Source organism: Rattus norvegicus, chromosome 8 (genome assembly GCF_021556685.1).
Source record: "Rattus norvegicus strain SHRSP/BbbUtx chromosome 8, alternate assembly SHRSP_T2T, whole genome shotgun sequence".
NCBI classification, from domain to species: domain Eukaryota; kingdom Metazoa; phylum Chordata; class Mammalia; order Rodentia; family Muridae; genus Rattus; species Rattus norvegicus.
Window position 1 is genome coordinate 105,468,896 of NC_141541.1, and position 20,420 is coordinate 105,489,315.

Genomic DNA, 20,420 nt, shown 5'->3' on the forward strand with positions numbered 1-20,420 from the left:
ATCTCGAAGCTGGCAAATCAGAGGATATAGTATCTTGATTTTAAACACTGTCCCTTCCAGCTTCAAAATGTCAATCAGCCAACCATTGTAAAATGTAAAGTCTTGAAAACAATTTGTAAAGTATATACTAGATTTATTAATATGGCAAACGTTATCGATATTTCACAAATCAGTATTTCAAGCATACATTTGGTTAAATATGTGGTTCAAAATTAAACTATTCTAAATAGAAAATGATTAGCAGTTTACGGCATTCCTTAAGAACACAATGGGAAGTCAATTTATTGATCAACAGCTGATAAAAGCAGCTATAGTTTTATGAAATTACAGGACAATTTGGAAATATGAGGTAGATACATTAATAATTTTCAGAAAACTGGGAGACATTTCTACTAAGAACTAAAATTCAAGGCTTTGTCTAACATGCATGGCAGCAAATGACTCCAGAATCAGAAGAGCAAACCAATCTTTACTACTCATCCTTAGAAGGTAGGCAGAGACCAGTGAGGGCTGTTTTGATTCAGAATCATGTCATCATGACATTAAGTTCCTGGAAACATTTCTACACAAGCATGTACACATAAGCCAGTGTCTAAAGTTCAGGTCCAATATGCAGTCCAGATTGTGAGGAATGATAAATATATTCCTAGTGGTACACCCGCTATAATAACTGGGTCATAAGAAGCCTCACAAAACTGTAGCACCTGAACACAGGACACAATGAATATGGCGGGCACCAAGTATTGGCGGCATGTTCCAGACAGGAGCAAAAAGTCACTAACAGAAACTGAGGAGAGCAAGTGGCAGCTCTAACTCCAGTGGAAGAACAGCTGGACTCTTAAAGCATGAATGCATCAAATATTAACCCATACACAGCAAAATAAACGTACTGTCTGCAGTCACTTAACCCTTAAATACAAAGATTTAACCGATAGCAGACTTTATGTGTAGCAAATGTTTTATTCAAATGAACAAAAACCACTGTGCACACTTTAATTATTAAAAAGCACATCAACCATCTTAATTTGATATGAAGTAATCATTAACATTTCCAGATTGAGAGGAGTTTTACTATTGAATATTCGTACCTGCCATTGCAGCTGAAATCATGTGTACTTGGGTAGAGTCAGGATCAAAAACACCGTTCAACTTTTCCTTGCAGTTTGAATAGGCAGCAAAGTATATTGCTCTAAAAATTAAAGAAAAAAGTTTATTAGTAAGATATAAATCTTCATAATTTTAGAATAGACAAGTAAAAGAGAATAAAGTCTTAGTCCTATTCAACATATCATCAGGTTTACCCATTTTTTCCACAAGGCACATTTAGTACTTTAAAAACAAAAAGCAGCCAAACTCAAAGGCATAGAGAGCTCCTAGAAACCTTCTCAGATCACCTAAGCCGTGTTCAATATCGATAACCACTTAGCAACTACAAGAGGCAAAGAGAATTTGTCTGACTGACAACTGGAGACTCTATGCTGTGGACCAGGGCTGGCTGTACTTCTGAGTGAGAACTCAGAAGCCAGCGTACTTAACCCAAGTTAGGTGAAGATAATTTTAGAGGTAGAGCTGATCTAGTCAGTCTACTCTGGCAAGTTTTGAGATTGTATATATTCTATACTATATATTCTATACTATAAGCATACACAGACCAGATTCCTAGAGTCTACTTCTACTTTTCTTGTACTGGAGATCCCACCAATGCCTCTGTCCCCTTTATACCGCTGCCCACAATACTCTTAAGACAAAATGATGTTGACAAACATGATCAGGCCCATCAGGGCATGTTATGCTTTGCAATGCCTGTAAATACTCCATTAAATTTAGAGTTCTTTTAGCCTTTGAAGTACTGGATCATTATTGGCTGAATCAAATATTACACTATCTCTCAACGATTCTGATTTATAAATCAGTAACGAAGTAGACCAATAGCTGAGAGTGAAGAGCTTCGTTACTGCACCCTTTCCCGGTGTGTTGAGTACTCTGCCTTTATGTAAGTAAGTGCATCAGTCATGGACACCAGAAGATAGTATTAGATGCTCTGCACTGGAGTTACAGATGGTGATGAAACTCCATGGGGGTACTAAAACTGAACTCAAGTCCTCTCCAAGAGCACCAAATGCTCTTAACCGTTAAATGGCCATCTCTCTTGCTTCCATTATTATAGTTTTTAAAAACGTGTTTAAGAAAAAGGGGCCAGTTTGCTTGTATCTATAATCCTAGAAATCAATAGGTGTGGTGGTCTGAATAGGTTTGGCCCACAGGGAGTGACACTATTAGGTCTGTCCTTGTTGGGATTGAAATGGCCTTGTTGGAGGAAGTGTGTCACTGTGGAGGTGGGCTTTGAGGTTTGATGCTCAGGCTCTGCCCAATACAGAGAGCTTCTTTCTGGCTGCCTTTGGCTCAAGATGAAAATTCTTCAGTAAAATTCTTCAGTTCCTTCTCCAGTATTGTGCCAGAATGCTGCCATGCTCCTGCCTTGATGATAACGGACTGAACCTCTGAAGCTGTAAACCAGCCCCAGTTAAATGTTGTCCTTGGAAGAGTTGCCTTGGTCATGGTGTCTATTCACAGCAATGGAAACCCTAACTAAGACAGCAGGCTAAGGCATGAGGATCATGAGTTCAAGGGCAGCCTGATCTACTGAAAGCCTGATTTTTAAAAAAGCAGGGAATTATTTAACAATTTATAACAAAACCATTCAATTTATAAAGAAAATAATAATAAAAAGCTTAGGACATACAATTCTAAAACATGATGGGGAATAAATTCATTCCCAAGAAGAAATTACAAAAGATGTCTTAAAGAGAAATAGGTATGGAATATACATATAGGAAATATAAATATGAAAAGTAAAACATCAACTTCTAGTAAAGAGGGTATAATTACACAAAAATTAAATACATGGCAAAATACCAAAAGAAAAATTTTAGTTCATTTTTTTTTGTTTTTTTTTTAAAATATTTTATTTATTTATTATATATTATGATTACACTGTCGCTATCTTCAGACACACCAGAAGAGGGCATCAGACTCATTTCAGATGGTTGTGAGCCATCATGTGGTTGCTGGGATTTGAACTCAGGACCTTGGGAAGAGCAGTCGGTGCTCTTAACCACTGAGCCATCTCTCCAGCCCAGTTCATTTAGTTAGTATATTTAAGATGGATAGTAGGGGCTAGAGAGACAGCTTAGCAGTTAAGAGCACTGGCTGCTCTTCCAGAGATCCTGAAGTCAATTCCCAGCACCAACATGGTGGCTGATAACCATCTGTAATGGGATCTCATGCCCTCTTCTGGTGTGTCTGAAGACAGCTACAGTGCACTCACATACATAAAATAAATAAATCTTAAAAAGGAAAAAAGTGAACAGTAGCCATCATTCATTATCACGTGGCATAAGAGCAATGAGCTCACTATATGAAAACAAAAACCTGGTGTGTCTTCAGAGGACAAATTAGCAATCTCTAGTTTTCAATGTGTTTTGTTACCTTTATCCAGAAACCCTACTTAGGTATTCATTCTAAAATATGTAACTTTGTGGCACCATGGTGTATGACTATAACCCCAGCATCCCAAAGGCAGAAGCAGAATTTTGAATTGAGGTCAGCCTGGCTATATAGTACTACCCTGTTTCAAAGAAACAAAAACAAATAAAACTAATAAACTTCTTTAACTACATAAGGTGAAAGTTTGGGAATATTCACAAAACCACCATTACAGTAGCAGCTGGAGAGATGGCTCAGAGGTTAAGAGCTCTGGTTTCCCAGAGGCCCTGCATTTGGTCCTTAGCACCCACATCAGGAAGAGTGCAACTCCAGCTCCAGGGAATCTTAATACCTCTTCTGGACTCCTAAGAGTCTGCATGCATGTACACATACCAATTTGGGAGTGTGCGTATGCACATGCACACGTATGTAAGTACACACACACACACACACACACACACACACACACACACACACACACGATTTTCAAAAACAAATCTTTAAATTTTATTTTATTATCACTACGTCTGTGTGCAGAGATCAGAGATTAACTTTAGGAGTCCATTCTTTACTGTTGGTTCTGAGTGCTGAACTCAAGTCATCAGGCTTGCAGGCAAGCTCCTTCCATTACAGAGCCCCTCACTCCCACCGACCACTCACCCAGCTTCCTAAGCCCTAGCTTTGAATCCAAGACGATGGTGCTCAGCACCTGGCTTACAGGTGTAAGCAACCGAGCTCGACTCTCACTACCTCCTTAAAATGAAAGGGAAATACAGTAAGTAATGGGATGTGGATGAGGTATGTAGTCTGAAGTAAGGTGATGAACTGGGTGTCCATGTTCATCCTGAATATGAACTTTTTAAAACAACATGGAAGAATCCAGTTGCGGGGGATCTGATTTCCCCTTCTGGCCAGGCACACATGGTGTAGATACATTTGTGCAGGAAGAACGCTCACATGTAATTTTTTTTTTTAAATGCTTATTTATAGTCAGGTAAACCTCTGGAATTCTAGTATTCATGTATATTTGAGGTTAGCAGGGCTACCCAGTAAGACTGTCTCAAAACAAAAACAAAGATATCCCTGCACACACATACAACAAACCCTTATTTTCTTTATAGACATTTTTTGTTTTGTTTTTTGAAATTTAAGTTACCAGTTAGAACTATTTTATTCACACTTCATTTTCTACGTATGAGCATCCACAGTTTAAAGCGAACACTGCACTGCCTCCTTACAACACGAAACATTTCCTGTGTTCACAGTACAATGAACTTCTGTTAGCCCCAGAACCTAGGTTTTCTTGTAGATTCTTCCTGATTAGCAACAAAAACTCAACTACCTAATTTCCCACAAACACTGAAACATATGTGTCTCTGCAAATTATATCCAGATACCATGAAATAAAGACAGCCAGAATCTTACTTAGCTTTTTTTACCTGGAGGGAGCCACTCCCACCAAATTGGGGCCTAATCCTCTAAATAATGAGCGAGGGCCCTCTTTTTCCAGGATAACCCTGAAAAGATAAAAAGCAAATTATTAAAAAGAAATGTTCTCCTATTGCCCTTTACCAATAACCCCGAACACAGCCAGTGTCCCACTTATAATGTATCTTTCAGGTCCACTGTGTTACTTATAAAGACATCTCTCATGGGAGCTGGGCACAGGAAGAAGTACTGAAGAACCAGGTGCTGTGTTAATGACAAAACGCCATATGTATTCTCTTCTAAAATGGCTGGCAAGATGGCTCAGTGGCAAGTTTACCCCAAGAAAACTAAACAGCATTGGGTTTTTCGGTGATTAATTTATAAAGAGATTAAAGAAAAGAATGAAAACCTTAAGAAAGTAGTGGTGGTGGTGCATGCCTTTAATCCCATTACTGAGTAGGCAAAAACAGGTAAATCTTTTGTAAGTTTGATGTGAGCCTGGTCTGCATGGAGTAGTACCAGGTCAGCCGGTGTTACATAATGAAGCCTTGTCTCAAGACAACAAGAAACCCCAGGAGTCTATATTTAAAAACAAACACACACACACACACACACACACACACACACACACACACACACACACACACACATCTAGAGAGATACTGAAAGCTCTTATAGTGAAGTAAAAGCAATATTACTGAAAATCAGAACAAAATAAATCCCAGGGGTCTAAGGGAGAATTTTAAGAAGACCTAATCAATGGTAATATCAGAATTGTGATGCTAAGATGTATTTCCTGGGACTGGAAGATGGTTTAGTGGTTAAGAGCCACTGGCTGCTCTGCCCGAGTTCAATTCCCAGCACCCACACAGTGGTTCACAATCATTTGTAACCATAGTTCCCGTGGAATCTGATGTCCTCTTCTGGTGCACACATTATGTAGACAAAACACCCATATACATGAAATACATGAATAAGTAAGTAAAAGGAACACATCTCCCGCATCTATCAACACTTTTCCGTAATTGTGACATTTTAAATTTAATTCAAAATTGCTGAGTTTTATTCTACCTTCTGTGTACCTGGGTAACCGAGTTAACAAGTGTGATGCAATTTAGCAGCAAATGTACACACCCTGGATGAGCTCATCTCTCCCACAAAACAAACACTACTGAGCTCAACTCAAACAGATCTGAGTCTGTGAGCTGATAAGGCAGACGCACAGGCACTGAGTTCTAATATAAACCTACAGACACAGAAACTGTTCTCAGTAAGTTTTTTATTGTTTTGTTTTTTGAGATAGGGTTTCTCTGTATAATCCTGGCTGTCCTGGAACTTGCTCTGTAGACCAGGCTAGTCTCACACTCAAGATTTACCCACCTCCATTTTCCAAGTGCTGGGATTAAAGGTATATGTCACCACAGCCAGTCTTGAAAGCTAATTAATTAAGTCTAGTAATATAAACATGCTAATTTTTTCAAATCATCAGAAAATGACAACACAGATATTTAAAAACTGGGATAGCTGTTTCAAGCTGCATCTGCTTAGGTTGGATGTTCTGTATGTTGTAAACAGATTGCCAGCAATTAAATGGAGGTACTTGTACACATGTGAACGTTAAACACACAATAGTTAGTTAGTACAACACTACCTTCATTTCAAAAGTAAATAGAACAGCCGACTGGGCATGGTGGCACAGAGGCAGGCCTGTTCTAGATACTGAATTCTAGACCAGTGAGGACTACATAGTGAGACCTTGCCTGAAAACAAATCCAACAAAAAAAAAATTAATCAATTCAAAACAAAATACCTGCAATACTTTTAGAAAAGAAATCTACTGGATAATGTAAAAAAAATATTCTAAATATATACAATTTGGAAATACTCCATTTCACAGTCTTTATGATTGTTCTACTCTTTATGGTCTATTACTACTGATTCATACTAACTTCTGATTTTTCAGTTTTCTAAAGAATCTTTTAAAATATGGAAAATGAAAACTAAGCATGTAGGAGTCATTTAAGATCTCAGCATCAACAAAATCCATGAATTTTTGCTCTTACTTTAGACAATGAAGAGGTCCAGGGGACACTACTCGGTTGACACTGGCTCCAGCCATGGTGTTCAGCTGAACTTCAGAAATATATAGTGTCACAGAAGATGACTGCAGTCGTGTTTTGACAACTTCCAGTGGACATGTCAGAATAGCTCCCACTGTACCACCACATCTACAAAAAACAAAACAACCCAGTAAGGGAAGAATGCAAGGACCCAACCAGCCAATGAGAAGACACACTCCTACCTAGTGCTCTACAACCTTACTAAGGTTAACATTCTGAAGACTAATTTCTTGGAAAGTTTCACTTACTTGACTGCAAATTAACATTTAGTTCCCCCAAAAAGAACTAAGGGAATTAGAGAAATACTCTGTCATGCTGTAATTGGTGGCCATAGTACCCACATATCAGAATCAAATATGGAAAAAAATGAGCTTAGTAATTTACACAGAAGCATAACTAGGTAATGGAAGATTTCCAATGATGGCTTTTAGTAAGAATGACTGACAAACTGAATTAAGGCATAAGAAGTGATTAGTGCTCTTTGCCTATGGGCTGTTCTGTTAGACTCTACAGTGTGAATTATATCCCATCTTTCAAATTTCTAATCCTTTAAAAATCCCAGAACTAATTCTAAGCAATAGAACAGAGATAAATTACTTATGAATAACGGTACGTATTTCTAATTTTAAGCACTCCAATACTCAGGACTGTACTTACAAAACATAGTTTTAGGGGTTGGGGATTTAGCTCAGAGGTAGAGTGCTTGCCTAGCAAGCGCAAGGCTACGGGTTCGGTCCCCAGCTCCGAAAAAAAAGAAACCCATAGTTTTACAGTCATCTGTTATGTTCAAATGTGTACAGAACAGGCAGAACTAGTGAAAAAATAAACAAAATTTATTTTATATAAAGGCTGATCATCAGAATAACAAAACTATCAGCAAAATGTATTACTTAAGCCAGTTAAGGAAAAAAAAAGAATTTAAGTGATAACTTAAGCAATTATTCTCTAAGTACAAGTGTAGAATATTCACATATGTAATCTCAGCTCTCAAGAGGCTAAGGGAAAGCTGGGGAGAAAACTTAGTGGGTAAAAGCACTTGGAGTAGGGGTTGGGGATTTAGCTCAGTGGTAGAGTACTTGCCTAGCAAGCGCAAGGCCCTGGGTTCGGTCCCCAGCTCCGAAAAAAAGAAAAAAAGAAAAGAAAAGAAAAAAAAAAAGCACTTGGAGTACAGGGACAAGGACCTCAATTGGAATCCCCAGCACCCATGTAAAGCTAGACCATATAGGCCATATAGTGCATGCTTATAACCCTAGAACTGACCTGCCTGGAAACAGAATAAGACACTGTCAAAAACATAACAAACTGAAAATTCCAGTAACAGAAAAATGGAAACAATTTCCATTTACAGCACTAAAAGCTACCCAGTGAGGTCCTGAGAATAACAACTTAGAGATTTTACTTATTGCAGTGAGGCAAGAGCTAGTGGAATCCAAAGTTAATATAGAAAAAGGGCATTAGAAAAAGGAGGAAAAGCAGCCCAGCACAAGAATATATTCAGTATCACTCAAATAAAACTTCAAATAACAAGTCAATAAAAAGAAATTACTTCAGGACCCAGAATGTGACCCACATGGAGTAGATCTGGGTTTGAGGCCTAGCACCCAAATATGAAACAAAGAATACTTTATATTGATATAGTAGCTATGTGCCACTAAGAAAATTAAAACTGAAAAGCTATACCATACACAAATTTAAAACCTGCACTTTTTGAAAGACTGTTAAGAGAATGGAAAGACAGCCAAGGCTAATTGCAAATCGGATGCCGACAAAGTCAGTGCTGCTACCCAGGAACTCGGACAACCCTTTAACAAGATATCTAGTAGAGTTTACACGTGATAGGTGTATTTGAACAAGCACACAAGTCTTCAGTCATCTGCCACCCGGAATGTAATAGGATACACAGCAACTTATGGCTAAAACTAAAAAGACTGACACTTGGAACAACCATATCAGAAAACAGAATGACACTTTCCACAGGTAAAGATCTATGTGAAGTAAACAGACAAGACATGATGAAATGTCTGCTAGTTTATAGCAGCTTAACATGTAGTGCCTAAAAACTGAATGTCTCAGTCAGGGTTCCTATTCCTGAACAAATATCATGACCAAGAAGCAAGTTGGGGAGGAAAGGGTTTATTCGGCTTACACTTCCACATTGCTGTTCATCACCAAAGGAAGTCAGGACTGGAACTCAAGCAGGTCAGGAAGCAGGAGCTGATGCAGAGGCCATGGAGGGATGCTGCTTAATGACTTGCTTCCCATGGCTTGCTCAGCTTGCTCTTTTATAGAACCTAAGACCACCAGCCCAGGGATGGCACCACCCACAATGGGCTGAGCCCTCCCCCTTTGATCACTAGTTGAGAAAATGCCTTACAGCTGGGTCTCATTTCCACAACTGAGGCTCCTTTCTCTGTAATAATTCCAGCTTGTGTCAAGCTGACATACAAAACCAGCCAGTTCACACTGAAAAACCACACAATTGTCTGAATTAATCAAGAACTGATGAACTGTAGTACATCTATGTATGACCGAATACTATTCTGCAATAAAAAACAACCTAGGATGAACCTCAAATATTATGCTTCTTGAAAATACCTGTCACACATGGCTGTAATTATATGAGTTTTCACTTTTATGACATTGAAGAGGCAAAACTAAAGGGGCAGAAATGAGATTTGTGGTCACCAAGGGAAAGTAATTTGGAAAGACTAACTACAAGAAGTCTGAGAGAATTCTTGAGATAAAACTTTTTCTTTCTTTCTTTTTTCTTTTCTTTTTTTTTTTTCTGGAGCTGAGGACCGAACCCAGGGCCTTGAGCTTGCTAGGCAAGTACTCTACCACTGAGCTAAATCCCCAACCCAAGATAAAACTTAATCAATGATGAACTTAAGTGAAAAGTGACACACATGTCTGACAAGACAACTGAAAACAGAATAGAGCAAAGGAACTAAAGAAAGCACAGAAGTTTAAGCTTGGGTTAGCTACGAAAGATCAAACCACCAAAACCTGAAATAAATGGGGTAGATGATCTCCAGACCCCATTTTTACTGAAGAGCCATTGGTAGTTGACAACTGCTAGAGTAAGTAGAATTACTTTTTCAAATATGAGTCATGTGGCTACTGGTACAATTTCCACATTCCAGAGGATGGCCCAACACCCATGCACACAAAGGCAGCCCTAACTAGTAGGTGTATGTACGTAGGTATACATGTACGTATTTGCATGCATGTGTGTGTATGCATGAAATTGGGGGGCTGTATTAAGAGGAATATGGAGGTGTTGGAGGGAGGTTTATAGAAGTAGATATATTTCACTGCACATGTATGAAACTCTCAAGAATATAATTCTTTAAAAAGCTGTGCTGGTTAGTTTTTTGTCAATTTGATAAAAACTAGAGTTATGTAGGAAGCCGGAACCTTTATGGGAAAATACCTTCAACAGCTTGTCCTCTGGGCATGTCTGTAGAGGCATTTTCTTGATAATGATTGATGTGGGAGGGTCTAGCCCACTGTGGGCAGTGCCACCCCTGAGCAGGTGGTCTTGTGTTGTTTAAGAAAGCAAAATCAGCAGCCTCTGGGGAGCAAGCCAGTTAACAGTGTTCCATGGCTTCTGCTTGAGTTCAGGTCTGCTTCCTTCAGATTCTTGTGCTACCTGAGCTTTTTCCTTGGCTTCCCTCAGTGATCTACTGTAATTAAGACATATTATGCCAAACAAACCCTTTCCTTTCCAAGTTGCTTTTGGTCATGTATTTATCATACAAAAGAAAACAAACTAGGACCAAAGCCAAATGTGAAAATTAGTAATATATGAAGTATTTGGAGTTGAATGCAATTTCCATTACGCAAAAACATTTAATATGTTTATGTCCACAAGTAAAATACCCAACAAGAATCTTCCCAGAATACTGTAGGGTGTTATACAGAGGAGGCAAGTACAGGATAGAACGAGGCCTGTCACTGAATGAGAAAAGGATGGGCGAGAGAAAAGTTTGAGAGAAGTGGAGCCTGGAACGGAGAGACTGGAAGATGCTGCTGCTGAGAGAACATGAAGGTGGATGTTAAGACTCCACGCTGCACCTTTACAGGTTGTTGTGAATGTTCTTAAGGGATGGATGTGTACAGGGCTTTGTATGTCTAGGTGGGCAATTACATCTTGTCAATTGGATCAGAGGTTATTGTGTTGTGTGTTCTTTCTTGTAAGTTTAAGAGTGTGGCATCTGGAGACACAAGCAGCCACAGAATTGAGATGTATATTTCTGGCATGGTGATAGCCTACCTTGGGAACTAGATGGGTAGAGAGACAGGCTCAGAGAGAAGCTATCAGCAGTGTGATATGGGATGGAGCAGAGCGGGTGAGAGACTTTGCTGACTGAGATGAAGCTATCTACTAGATAATTAGAATACAGCAGTGCCGGACCTAATGGGGGAAAAGACAGCATTTATTTTATATAATTTTACAACACAATACCGCTGGGATATGGCTTCGGACTAAGTGTTTGTCTAGCATGAATTGAGTCCTATTTTCCCAGCACCCATGCATGGCACGCACACACACACTTATAGTTCTAGCTCTTGGGAGGCAGAAACAGAATCATAAGTTCAAGGTGATCTTCAGCTATACAGTGAGTTCAAACAAGTCTAGGCTAGCCCTATCTCAAAACAAAAGCAAAACCCAAATACTATGTAATATTATTTTAGCCTTATTCCATTTCTTCAGTTTCATACCAATAAATAAATTTTTTTTTCTTTTTCTTTTTTTCGGAGCTGGGGACCGAACCCAGGGCCTTGCGCTTGCTAGGCAAGTGCTCTACCGCTGAGCTAAATCCCCAACCCCAATAAATAAATTTTTATAAGACAATATTTTGGGCTGGAGAGATGGCTCAGTGGTTAAGAGCACTGGCTGCTCTTCCAGAGGTCGAGTTCAATTCCCAGCACCCACATGGTGGCTCACAACCATCTATTAGGATGTCTTCTTCTGGTGTGCCTGAAGACAGCTATAGAGTACTTACATATAATAAATAAATCTTTTTTTTTAAAGGACATTTTAAACTTTTTAGAAATACTAATTTGCAAAAAATACTGATTTGCATAACCAACATAATCATGGTTTTAAAAACTACTGAGAAGCAGCGGGACCACAGCTCAAGCCTGCCTAGGCTAGGGAGTTCCAAGACAAGCCAACTTAGTGAGGATCCTGTCTCAAGAGGAGCAAGTTTCTGAAATCAAAACTAGCTGAAAAGCCTCTAATTACCCATGCAGAAGTTCCAGAACTTCTCAGTTTCCCGTCTGACCTAGTGGGTAGCCCTGAGTCAGAGTGACTGTAGTGTGGCAGCCAATTAATCTGCTAATGTGAATATTTTAGTATTCACATTACATAAATATAAAATAATATAATATAAATATAAATTATATCTATAATATATAAATATTTTAAAGTCACAATTCAAAGTTATTTCTATAAATCACTCATTTGTTCCTGTTTTCTTCACGGGAAATTCCATGGAGAAAACAACAGACAAGACTGAGACCAAAGAACATTAAACATTCATTACAGCATCAAAATCTCTGATAAATCAAAGTAACCTCAATTATTTCTTCTGAGTCAGACTATCTGGATCAATGTGCATTTTAAGTTCACAGGCAGCAGGCAGGGGCTGGAGCAATGGCTTCATGGTTATGAGCATGGGTTGCTCTTCCAGACAATAGAGGTCTAATTCTCAGCGTCACATGGAGCTTCACAATAGTCTGTAACAGCAGCTCCAGAGGAGTGAATGCTCTCCAACGGTACCCAAAATACATACAGAACACAGATGTACGGGCAGGTAAAACATCACACACACACACACACACACACACACACACACACACACACACACACACTTATAGGCAGTTGTTGGGTAGAGTGTTACATACCTCTAAGTCAACACTCTTGAAGCTAAGGCAGGGGGACCAAGAGCTGCAGTCCTGCATACTGAAACACTGCCACCCAGAAAGAAAAGGAACCAAGAGAGAGAAGGGAAGAAAGGGAGAGGAAAAGGAAGGAAGGACCAGGGAGGAAAATGAACCAGAAGAGTGAAACAGCCAAGATCACTTAGAGAAATAAGGCAATCATATATTCTATGCATCAATCATAGACCATTTAGACCTTGCTTAAATCCACAACTTTATGTAAGACAGTTCAAACTCCTCTACTTTTATGATTGCCTGGTAAATCCACCCACTTCTGAGAAGTTTTCTATTTGCTTATGTACATAAGAGAAAATTTCTGGCATGCCAGTGGTCAGCTGCTTTAGTGCTTTTTACCAACCTCTTGAGTAAGAGGAGCAGTTGAATAAGCCAAGTGCGGTGTAACCATGACACTGTTTAAAAGCACAGAATATAAAACTCTGCAAACAGACCTTATAAGAAAGCAGTGTGCCCACTGACGGCTTCAAAGTGCTTTCCCACACAGCTTACCATGGTGCATAAGGACTAAGTGGAGAGTGAGGGATGGGAAGGCAAAGGAGAACTGAATAGCAGAATCAAGCAGAGTAATCTCAACCATCCTGCTAAGAACCATGAACCTGCCAGGTGCAGACACACACAGCCCTCATAGTCTCAAACTGCTGAACCCTAGAACCATTTCCCCTGTCTATAAAAAACTTTTACTAAACAAATTGGGGTGGGGGCACAGGAACCTAAGAATATTCAAGACTCTGTTGACGGAAAAGGATGAACATGTAAGAACTGACTCCAAGACTGACTGTCAGACACAGGCTGCCTTCCTTCTGAGGCTGAGTGTGCCTGGGCCAGGACACTTCTTAGACAGGCAAAGAAACTCGTGTGGAAAGAAAGCATTTCCTGAGCACACCTACAATATGGAGGCGTGTACACATCTTTAAAGGTGCTTGGGAATCCATCTTTCTTATCTTTACACAAACCTATTTCCTCAAACAAACACAGTTTACATTGTAAAAGCAGACTGAACAGGCTGACCTATTTTTCTGCCTCTGAGTAATACACCATCTCATAAGAAATAATACTAAAAACCAGTTCACAAAAGGTTAACCAATCTTGGGGGTGGGGGGTGTTGCATATTAAAGCATATAGTCCTTGTCTCAAAATCCTGTAAACCTCATCAAGGAACTCTCACCCCCAACTTCTTCTTCTGTAGCTTATTGGTTAACCAATATTACAGATTGCGCCTTATCTCCAAGACTTTAGCATTTAAGTCAAGAAAAAAAAATTTTTTTTCGAAAGGGATAGGAACATTTCCTATACAGTGAAAGATTACCATGAAAAAACTAGATTTTAAAAAAGGAGGACACTTAAGGTATGTGTAGCATTTCTGGCATAGTAACAATTAATTCTTACTTTGAATGCTAGAGCAAAATAAAGACCAATAACAATACCCAAATCAGAAAAATGCTGGTCAATTGATTAGATAAACCTGTGGAAGGAAACTACACCATGTATCAAGATACAGTTTGAGAGTATCAGACTAAGGACTAAAATCTATTATGGAAACAAAAGATGCAGAAGGAACATGATACATTTTGAAAAAGTAAATTTCCCCATAAAGTGTAACTTAATCTATTTGCATCCCTTTTCATCAAATCTGAAAGTTGTCCATTAGTTTTCTATCTCTTTCCTGTTCCAATCACATTTCTAACCCCTTACCCTGTAAACACCCAGTCAAAATCACTAAATCAGATCAGGCCAAAGGGCTAAGGTCTCTAAACATAATTTATATGACAGTAGCACTAGAAAGCTCAGCATTTCTTCCTTACTACGGTATACTTGCCTCATCGGATTCCAGAACACAATTTCCGATTCTTCTACTCCTTTTTTCCCTTCTATTGTTTGAGAGAGGGTCTCATTATGTAGACCAGGCTGACCCGAAATGTGCCTACCCCTGCCTCCTACCTGAGTGCTAGGATCAAAGGAAGGCACTACCTTGCCCAGCAGGCTCTTCTGCTCTGATTTTTCCTGTTCTTAGCTTTTTAACTTAATTCTATTTTTTACTTATCCACTTTAAATCCCACTCACTGCCCTCCTCCTGGTCACCTACAATCCTTACCCCATGCCCCCCCAGGGGGTGTGGCCCCTTGGGTTACCCTCCCTTCCTCTCCCGCTAAGGCCTCACAAGGCAGCCCAGCTAGAAGAACATATCCCACATACAGGCAACAGCTTTTGGGATAGCTCCCATTCTCTGTTGTAAACTTTAACTGGAGATTTGAACTTACAAGTCTTCATGCGTAGACAGCAGCACTTCCCTGAATGAACCACCTACCAGACCCTTTCACGAATATTTTTAAGTGAAACTTGACAGAAACTCAAAAAACTGCGTCTAGATGAATAATGAGACTACCATCAGCTGCCTTTTCACAGCTTTGCCTTTGACTACCAGTACAAATGTCAACAGATTTGTGAAAGGCAAACAATGTCATACTACTTTCATAAACATGGTCTTAGAATTAAAAACTACCCCAAGGGTTCTTGGGAATTCTACAGAGACCTAGCACCACCCTACCCCCCTACACTAATCCACTACAGGGAAATAACTTAATACTGTCTTAATAGTTTAAGAATTCTCTTGGTTTTCCAATCCATTAGAAGGAATTCTCTCAGGGGGTATGTCTCAATGTTTAAGATCTCTCCCCTGCCATTTACAGGTTCAAATCCTACCACATAAGGTAACAGCAGCTGGGCTTTGGGGAAGTAAGCAGACATTGAGGACAGAGCCTTATGTTTGGGTTAGTGTCATAAAAGAGTGCTGCCAGCTAGCCCTTCCTCTGAGGACAGAGTGGGGATGTAGTCTGAGAAAGGAGACCCTCACCAGGCAGGCATGAACTTGCCATCGCCACCACCTGGACTCTAGAACTGGAATAAATAAATGTTAGATGCCACTTGATTTTTTTGCTCTAGCAGCCCAAAAGGTCTAAGTAAGATGCAGGATAGAACAGGAGCCAATGCCTTTAACCCCAGTACTCAGGGGTCAGAGGCAGGCGGAACTCTTGAGTTCTAGCCTAGCATGGTCTACATATTGAGTTCCAGGACAGCCAGAGCTCTAAAACCACAGCTTTCCCAGTAAAGTCAGAAAACCAATTAATTGCAAGTTTCTATCATAATCAGAAAGTCTACTAAAAGCAGAATACTACATATCTTCTCATTCTGGAATAGAAAGAGGTACATTGCAGCTTTCAAAAGCATTATGTTCACATGGTTTTATACATTCTGACACTTGATATACCCTTTAAAAAAGAAATGAAAGGTTTCCACATTGCATTCACACCATTTGATGTTTTGTCCCTCTAGGCATGTGGTATACTGATTAAGGATTCTCCACAAGGACAATCTTGACTCTCATAAGCTGACCTCTCAATAAACTTAGCAACGTTGGAGTTGGGGATTTAGCTCAGCGGTAGAGCGCTTGTCTAGCGAGCGCAAGGCCCTGGGTTCGGTCCCCAGCTCCGAAAAAAAAAAAAAAAAAAAAACAAAAAAACAAAAAAACAAAAAACTTAGCAACGTTCCTGCAAGAATATGAGTATCTCCAAATTTACCATGGACTGTCTGACTGTCTTGAAGAAAAGAAGAGAGGAAGGAAGGGAGGAAGGGACGGCGGGAGAAGACAAAGGAGAGGAGGAAGAAGAGAAGGAGGAGGCGGAGAAAAAGAAAAAGAAGAAAGCAGCACTTATTGGTCTTGCAGAGAACCAGGGACCACTTCCGGGAATGACCTACTTGGGGTTCTTGCAAACATGTGGTACACACATATGCATAGCCAGCTACACACATGCATGCATACACATATACAAATATATATTTTTTTAATTTTAAGGTTTATTTTTCTTAATGTATACAATTGTCTTGTTCCATGTGTGGCTGCTGGATCTGGACAGCTGTGACCATGACATCTGAAGTGCAGTGAAAACTAAACCTTATTTACAGCCTTTTTTTTTTTTTTTTTTTTTTTTGCAGGCTACTATGATTTGTCTGTGACCTAATTAACCCAACCAATGACCTTACAAATTCTGAATATTAACTCTGGCAAAAGCATAATGAGATCAAAGGGCACCTTAAAAGGAAGCACGAGTTCAGCACATGGATATGTCACTTAGACCCAAGGTCTGGTGCTTGTCTATTTCAAAGATTCCTATTACAGCCCCAAGTAACAATCTTTCTGGGATCCCAATGAGCCCACTTGAGTGTACAGCATTTTAGTCATCAGGGAAGGAACTCAAAGGCTCCTGTGTTAAGAAAACCTTTGCCTAAGAATAATGAAAGGCTACTCTTGGTTCTTTTAAGGCATATTGAGCATAACCCAGAGAATACCTACCTGTATGTGAGGAAGCCCAGGCATAGAGCCCACAAAGACGCGCCTCTCCTGCGTAGTAAAGTGAATTTTACAACTCCTAGTATATATAATGCTATCACGATAAACAAACTGAACGATTATGAAGAAAGAACACACTGAATTATTGCCAAAACAAGCAATTTTGATATATAACTTAGACATGTTCAATTAAGAACACTTCCAACGTCATCTGCCTCACACCTCTCTATGTTCAGTATATACAACACTGCCAGAGTAGTATACAGAACAGAACTTAAGTACTGTCAGACTGTCAAGACTTCTACAATTACTTATTCCTCATTTTACATGAATGAAAATGTTTGACCTTAGGGAATTTGTTTTGGTATTTGTTTTTCTTTTATTTTGATTAAAATGACCGTTGCTATCACGAACCACTCTTTTCTATAAAGAGTGAATGTATACATGCTACAATTATATGAATATGCAATTAGGATGAGATGGAAAAGAGGGGAATTTACAAAACACGTATTGTGCACCATTTAACATCCCACTACTGTGCACATACTAGACTTCTTGGGAAATAGAAGAAATGAACTGATATTTTTGGATCCCATAAAAATCCTCCATTCCAGCCCCCAACAGAAACAAAAAGCCTATATAAAATGGCCTAAATTAACAAGCATTTACAAACACAATATGATGATCCTATCACAACTGGAAAATTGACATTCAAACTAACATTTATATCATACACAAGCATGTGCTTTAACAAAACCTGCTTATATATGAAGCCTGAAAAAAAAAAAAAAAAAAAAAAACAAAGGCGCCACGGAAGGGCTCTAGAAGAGACCATGTCAACTTTGCTTTACAAGTGACGTGATTAAGGAGCTTTGTCTATTTCTTAAGTCAAAATAAATAATTACCAACCTAGATACATCTATGGTGTTCTAACTTTCAAGTGTTTCCAGATCTAATTACAAGTAGAAATTCAACCACTACAAGACAATACATTTTTACCTTCTCCTACCGGCCTCACACACCCACACCCACGGGGGTGGGGGTGGGATGGGGTGGGGTGGGTTGGAGAGGGGAGAGATAGAGTAATAAAATGTTCTAAGGGCCTGAGGATGGAGCCCTTTGTTGAACTTGCCTAGCATGTGCAGGTACAAGCAAGAATTAAATTAGCCCTTTACTAGCAGTAAACATTTCAGAAACACAAAAAGCAAACTGGTTCTCATAAAATTAGTAGTTGTTTTAATGCCAGAATAGGGGTCGGTTCAAAATCGGTCAATCATAAAAGTGGAATGAAATGTGCGCCAACTATGCATTGTTATTATTAGCAATAGAATCCGCCACACATTAACTCAAAGCAAAAACCATGCAGAGAATTCGTAAGTATGTATTCCTTTGATATTCTTAAAGTGGTTGATCTTAAAGTCAAACCGTGGGACTTGAAAATACTACTTTATTCTGTTATATAGGTTAAAAAGTTAATTCACCATAGCTATTTTTTATGACAACTTTATAGTCTTGCAGGTAAAAGCCTTAACGTTCGATTTCTCTTAACTAATTGGGAAGGAACATGTCGAATGGAGGAACAAACTTGGTTCAGCAAAATGGCTGTAGCATTCATGCTGGGGGAAATCAGCAAATCAGACTTCAGGCTCCATACTAATCCTGTACACATATAAAGTTAAATATTCATTTAATACATGACTTCTCTCAACCCACCCCTCTACCCCTTCTCCAAAGCAAGGAGTGCTCGGAGGGTTGACGAGAGAGAGAGAGAGAGAGAGAGAGAGAGAGAGAGAGAGAGAGAGAGAGAGAGAGAGAGAGAGATTGACTGCCGCTTTTGCACTATCTCCGGCAAACCGGGGGCAGGGAAGAGAAAGAAAATTTTCCAAAGCTGGAAATATCCTCCGGGCACCGCGGGCAAGAGCACTGCAATACCTTCCCCGCCGGCTACGACGCCCGCCAGCAGCAAAGGCGCAGCGGCGGCCGGAAACCAGGTCGTCCCCGAACGTGGGCAACGTGAGGCCCGGTCGTGCTGGGCGGGGAGACCGAACCTGCTCCCATTTTGTCACCAGGCCGAGCTTCCTCCGCGAGGCCGGGGTCCGTGTGCCTCCGCTGTCGCGCAGTACAGACAGGCTAGGCCGCGACTCACGCCCAGGCCCGGCGTGGCCTTCGTAGGCCCGCAGCCTCCACCCCGCGCGCCCCGCGGACCTACCCCCCGGCAAACAGATGCACCAGCGTGTCCCTCTGGCTCATTCTCTCTTCTGCATGTCCTCAGGGAGCAGAGGCGGGACGCGGACCCAGCAGGCCGCCACGGCCAGCGGCGAGGGCCAAGAAGAGGGACGTCGGGGAGTGAGCGGAGCCGCCGCGGCGGATGGCCACCCGCAAACCCACCCCGCTGGGTTCCTGCTCCAGCGAGCTCCGCCGGACTGCGCAGCGCGAGTCGTGAGGAGTCGGAGGTCCCTACATAAACAGAAGCTCCTATTGGGTTAGGCTACGTGACGTCACGAGATTCGCACGCCCCTTTCACGTGATCACCGAGGGGGCTCCTCAATGAAGGGCCGCGGGGCAGGATGGGAGTGCTTGCCCGGAGTAGTGGCTCGTCTTGCCCTCGCACCTGATCCGCTAATCAGGAAGGCTACCCGGCCCTTGCCACTTACCTCCGCTGGCCCCCTGGGACAGTCTAGGATAAAACTCCAGCGGCTCAGAGCCCCAGTAAAAATGTGGGTTTAGAACTGAGTCTTTCTGCTTCCCCGTGTTTGCCTTGGAAATCACTGAAATGCTTGGAAAAAAATCTTGTGTGAAGATACTAGCATGCACTCTCACAAACAGCACAGCATTAAACATGATCATGAAACACCAGTGTTAAATTGGGATCTGCAGGGGAGTAGTGAGATAAGTCGTTAATTTATTTATTTATTTTGTTTTTGGCCAGGAATGAGACTTTTCTCACTGTGAGACTAACCCTGGTTGGTCTGGGGCTTGCTCTCCAACTCAGACCTGCATGCTTTAGACTCCCCGAGTGATGGAATGAAAGGTGGACCATGCTCTGTAGAACATTTCTGAAATGGAATGCAGAC

At 40.5% G+C, this 20,420-nt stretch overlaps 1 protein-coding gene across 6 annotated transcripts in view; it reads right to left on the bottom strand.

Moving 5' to 3' along the window:
- The window catches only part of Slc25a36 (solute carrier family 25 member 36), a 33,920-nt gene extending 14,145 nt beyond the window's left edge, over positions 1-19,775 (bottom strand). Inside the window, exons 1-4 of one of the 6 annotated variants that reach the window (XM_087563392.1) lie at positions 19,556-19,775; positions 6,978-7,142; positions 4,912-5,003; positions 1,089-1,189 (exon numbers count right to left, since the gene is read on the bottom strand). In XM_087563392.1, coding sequence (XP_087419518.1) covers positions 1,089-1,110 — 22 coding nt within the window. In that variant the 5' untranslated portion in view covers positions 1,111-1,189; positions 4,912-5,003; positions 6,978-7,142; positions 19,556-19,775. 6 annotated transcript variants of the gene reach the window in all.
- Between the last annotated feature and the right edge of the window lie 645 nt (positions 19,776-20,420).